This window comes from Gekko japonicus, unplaced genomic scaffold (assembly GCF_001447785.1).
Source record: "Gekko japonicus isolate JY-2015 unplaced genomic scaffold, Gekko_japonicus_V1.1 scaffold2978, whole genome shotgun sequence".
Lineage (NCBI taxonomy): Eukaryota > Metazoa > Chordata > Lepidosauria > Squamata > Gekkonidae > Gekko > Gekko japonicus.
Window position 1 is genome coordinate 92,667 of NW_015165913.1, and position 5,507 is coordinate 98,173.

Consider the following 5,507-nt stretch of genomic DNA (forward strand, 5'->3'; position numbering starts at 1 on the left):
TCTTCCACCTCGTGAGCTGTGGAGGAGGTCCTGGGGGCATCGTCCTCCACCTCGGAGGCCTCCCCGGGCAAATCACTCGGCTCCTCTTCCATGCTGGCGCTGCTGTGTGTGGGGGGGCACAAAGAGGGCGGCCGGTTAAAGCAGGGCTGGGCCAGCGCCGGCCTGGATTCCCAAGGCAGGGCAAGGCCGGTCTGGCCCACCCAGCTGGGATGGGCGGAGGCAGCAGAGCAACGGGGTTCCTGCCAAGATGGCCATCCGGGGGACCAGGAAGCAGACGCCATCTGGTGTGTCCCATGTCTCTCCTCCTCCTCCTCCTCCTCCTCCTCCTCCTCCTCAGCACTGGGGACACTCTTCCGCTGCCACAGTTTGCTCTGGCGGGCAGTGTCCTTCTGCCAGGGCTGGCTTGAGCTGGAAGTGCCAGGGACTGAACTTCTAAATGCAAAGCATCTGCTGACCGGACGTGGAAACAGTCCCCAGGAGGACCTGATGCCAGGGTGAGGGGCAGAGCAGGACAGGACAGCCCAGGGAAGGGGGTAATGGACAGGTGGGAAGCAGGACCCCCAATATTCTCTAGTCATATCTGCTTACCTCTGGGTTTTGAGACTGTTGGGCTCTGCACAGAGCAGACAAACTATAGCCAGGAAGCCCCTGCTCCCATGGCAACAGGAAGGAAGGAAGGATTGCCGTGACAACAGAAACCTTGTCTATTGGCCCAGCAGCCGGCTGGGATCATCCAGGTACTTTTGCCCCCGGGCTATCTTCAGAACAGGCTGGGTGGTATCTGGCGTGTGTGATGCTTGCTCCACACACAGGTATGGGAAGCTCTTGGGCAACCTGCCTCACTTGGTGCATTATATCCCCACACCTGCACACGTACACACACAGTTTGCTTCTTTTCCCAAGTGGTGTCTCTTGAGGTGTAGCCTTCTAGGGGGAGGGGGCATGAAGGAGGGGCCTCTCAGGTTTTAGTAAAGGTGAATAAAATCATATGTCTGGTGCATGCTAAGAGTGCGAAGTAAATCAACAAGTAACATAAATGGGAAAGTTGTAGGATTCTCCATTGATACCATTACAGTCTCCCTTCCTTCCTTCCAGTTTGGTGTAGTGGTTAAGTGCGCGGACTCTAATCTGGGAGGACCGGGTTGGATTCCCCACTCCTCCACTTGCACCTGGCTGGATGACCTTGGGCCAGCTGTAGTTCTGATAAGAGCTGTTCTTGAAAAAATAACAGTTTCTGTCAAGAGCTCTCTCAGCCCCACCAATCTCAAAGGGTGTCTGTTGTGGGGAGGGGAAGGGAAAGGAGTTTGTAAGCCGCTCTGAGACACCTTTGGGTAGTGAAGGGTGGGGTATAAATCCAATCTCCTCCTCCTCCTCCTCCTTCTTCTCCTCCTCCTCCTCCCTCTCCCTCCCTCCCTCCCTATTTGTATCTTACAAAGTGAGCTCTGACTCTTGGAAGCTTATACCCTAGAAAATGTGGTTGATCTTTTAAGGTGCTACTGAGCTCAGATTTTCTTCTTATCCCGCCTTATCACCTCCACCTTCGAATGCATCCCAATGATTTGACCACCGGGACGACACCCTGAGTTGCAAACCTGCAGCTGGCAGAAAGGACGGGCCCGGGGGTGGTGGTGAACCATCGAGCCCCAAGCCCCGAGTGGGCTCTTGTGCTCACCGATGTTACTGGCTCTGGGCAACGGAGGAGGATTCACCGTCTCACATCTCGTTAGAAGGTCGCACCCCTCAAGGGACAGAGACGGGAGAGAGCCAGATGGCCAGACAGTAATTTCTTCCTATCGGAACAATCCTAAAAGGGGGGGGGGGGGTGGGGTGGGCTCCCAGAGAGAGATGATAACTTCTCAAGGCACAGAAAAGAAGGTCCGTCTTGCACTTCTCCTTGAATTGGCACCGGTCATGAAGGACTAAACCTTTAATTTATTTTATTTATTTTAGCTTTCGATTTCTAGACCGCTCAACCCCGAAGGGCTCTGAGCGGTTTACATAGTTGAGTTAACATTTCTAACTAGGGCCACACAGTATTGGGGGAGGGGAATGCCTATCAGGCACCCTACCGGCTAGTTGTTCATTTCGGCGGTTCTTCTTTCTCCTCCTCTGCTTCTGCGCGGTGGATCGGCTTGGCTCAGTAGCGGCTCCCACTGGGGTGGTTCCGTCGCCTGCGACTAAGTGACGATCATTTGCACTGGCCTCTGTCCTAATTGGCTCCGGCCGAGCTTATGCCGTCACGTCGCCGCGCCTTTAACTGGGGAATCCATCTTGTTCTGTGTTGAGGGACAGTGGCAAGAAGTCCCAACAAGGTAATGATGGACGTTTAAATACTGTCAATTCAAGTTTTTCTAACCTGTCCTATCAACAACATTGCTAGAACAAGCACCAAGTGTAAATCAGGCCTGTAGCTAATGCACAGCCCACGGGCCCAGCCCCCGAGCATTTCTTCTGGGCCACCTCCCTCCCGGGCTGGCCCCAAATTAAATTAATGTAGGCCCCGGTCACATGGAGGATTTGCTGCGCTAAAGGCATGAATGTCAGGTGGATTTTTGGGGCGCAATCACACCGCAACATCTGGGAAGCGTAGCGCACCCGTGGCCAACCCGTGGCGTCCCGCCGAAGATGCGCAGTAAAAAAGTACCTCGGAAAATGCACTAGTATCAGGGAAATGCCGGGCAGGGGCGGGCATCTGATCGCAGGAGCGCTAGTATCCTGTGGCATCCAGTGCCGTCCCGTTGCAAACCGGATGTTTTTCGTAAGCGCATGTGCACAAACACGTAACTGAAAGCAGTGCTGCTCTGTGGAACTGCGCATGCACACAAACACAAAATGCTTGCCGCGCCGCTTCTTTGCCACGCTCCAGCATCGCCGTGTGATCGCCAGCTAACAGCCTAAGCGCAGAGACTCGGAGGACCATGTGATCGGGCTACCGTGCTTTATTTTAATCCGGGGTGAACAGCCACGCCTCCCCCCGTGCTATCTGGCCCATGTGACCAGGGCCGTAATTAGTTTTGATTTAGAAGAGAAGAGATTGGATTTATACCCCACCATTCACTACCCGAAGGAGTCTCAGAGGGGTTTACAGTCTCCTTTCCTTTCCCCTCTCCACAACAGGTACCCTGTGAGGTAGGCGAGGCTGAGAGCTCTCTCAAGAACTGCCCTTGAGAGAACAGCTCTGACAGAACTTGTGACCGACCCAAGGTCACACCAGCAGCTGTATGTGGAGGAGTGGGGAATCAAACCCGGTTCTCCCAGATTAGAGTCCGTGCTCCTAACCACTACGCCAAACTGGCTGCGCCCCCCCCCCCGAGGCCCGCTCCCCCAAAAATCCCTAGCTACAGGGCAGGTGTAAAGTTTACAGGTTTGTGTGTTTTCACCCTTCCAAGCTCAGCCTGCTGCTGGAGAGACTATGCGTACTCTTTCGATTTTTGTTCATTAGCCTCCCTTGCATTTTGAAAGCTTTTAAGCCCGATCTCTCTAAGAGCACCATGCCTGTGTGGTCTTGCTATCCAGAGGGGAGGGGCAGGAGGCGGGCTTGTCTTCTCTTGGCAGGACGGCTTGCAGAGTCGATGGCCCCACAGGCTGCACCAGCTGGCAGCAGCCGCGGGGGGGGGGGGGACACAGCTGCTAGGCAGAGCCTCTTCTGAACAGCCACACACAGGTGCAGAGTGCTGGAGGTGCAAAGCCTTCCGGCGGGCAGGCCCTCACAGATCAGCTGGTGGCAGCGTGCGGCCCAGTTTTTTTAGTTTTTAAAAGACAATTTTTAGTTCAGAAAAAAATGTAACATGAAGTACAAGGTCCAATCATTTTTTTTATTTTGAAACACCTCACCCAGAGCAAAAAGTTATAAATAAACAACAATTACAATATTACAACTGCATCTTTAAAGCTTGTTAATATAATAATTACTCAACACGCAGCCATTTTTTGTGTGGTGGTTGGAATGTTGGCTGTTGGACGAGGAGCCGGGAGACCCGGGTTCAAATCCCCACTCGTGCCACAAAAGCCGGCTGGGGGACCTTGGGCCAGTCACACGCTCTCAGCCTATCCTACCTCATGGGGTTGTTGTGAGGATAAAAGGGAGGAGAGGAGAAGGCTGTAAGGTGAAGTTTAAGAAAAGTAAGTAAATAAATATTTACTCATTTCTATTATTCTATTTAATATAAAAATGAGTCTAATGCCATATTTCATTCCTTCCTCTAAAATGAAAAAACACAGCTGTCAGAAAATAGGTTTTTTAATATAACACCCTTTTAGTTGTAGAAAAGAGCAAGAGTCCAGTAGCACCTTAAAGACAACAAAATTTGTGACTGGGTAGGAACTTTCGTGAGTCACGGCTCACTTCTTCAGAGTGAGCCTTTTAGTTGAACAACTTCTGACAGTTTTAATACTTTCACAATACCCTGGATCTTTCCGAATCCAAAACCTGATCCTGAGCTGTTCAGCATTTTCCCAATTTCCTGCTATCAGGAATTCTGCAGCTGTGGTCATGTCAAGAATCCTTCTTACACAGACTTTACACCGAGAGCCAGTTTGGTGTAGCGGTTAAGTGTGCGGACTCTAATCTGGGAGAACTGGGTTTGATTCCCCACTCCTCCACTTGCACCTGCTGATGTGACCTTGGGTCAGTCACAAGCTCTGGCACAGCTGTCCTTGGAAAAGAGCAGTTTCTGTCAGAGCTCTCTCAGCCCCACCCACCTCCAAGGGTGTCTGTTGTGGGGAGGGGAAGGAGTTTGTCAGCCGCTCTGAGACTCCAAGTGAAGGGCGGGGTATAAATCCAATCTCTTCCTCTCTCTTCTCTTTTAGACTATAAGCGTCAACTAGTCCCAGTAATCCTACCTTGGGATCTAAAGGGATAGTAATCCCTGTAATGTGATGGATTTCTTTCAGAATCTTAGACCAGAAGGTTTTCACCAGTAGACATTCCCAAAACATCTGTCTACAGATCTGCTTCCTTTTCTCCACATTTCCAACATGCATGGTGGTTGGCGTGGTACATCTCATTTAATTTATGAGAACTTATGTGCCAATTGTAGATGACCTTATAAAAATTCTCTCTTGTGCTCATACATTTTGCTTCAGCATCAGGAGGTGAGGAGAAAATAGTTTGCCATTATTTTTCGGTAGCAACTTCACCAGCCATCTGTTGCCTCTCTTTTTTTTGCAAAATTACATGTTGATATTTTCAAAATTGGAAACAAACAGCCATATATGGCCGAGATTATTCCCTTTTGTGCTTTCTTATTATATACTAAACAAATGGAGACCCGCAACAAAATTTTGCCTACTGTGTTCTAGTTGGGTCTCCACTTGTTCTCTCCCCCCCCGGCTCCGAGCCCCACAGCCCGGAGAGGGAGCCCGCCCCGCTCCTCAAGAGCGCCGTCCAGCCAGCCCTCCTCGCAGGGGGGGAGGCAGAGGAAGCAGCAGGAGGAGGTAAATGCCCCCCATCCCGCTGGTTCCCCGTGTCCTCCACCCCCTTGCCTTCCCCAGCTTGCCTCCCCCCC

General features: G+C 51.6%; 1 protein-coding gene across 1 annotated transcript in view; it reads left to right on the forward strand.

Annotated features, from left to right (window-relative positions):
* The first annotated feature begins 247 nt into the window (after window positions 1-247).
* Window positions 248-5,507, forward strand: part of TMEM8B (transmembrane protein 8B) — a 62,594-nt gene continuing 57,334 nt past the window's right edge. The window contains exon 1 of the mRNA XM_015411400.1: window positions 248-284. Within this exon, the coding sequence (XP_015266886.1) occupies window positions 248-284 (37 nt within the window). The remainder of the gene's footprint in view (window positions 285-5,507) is intronic.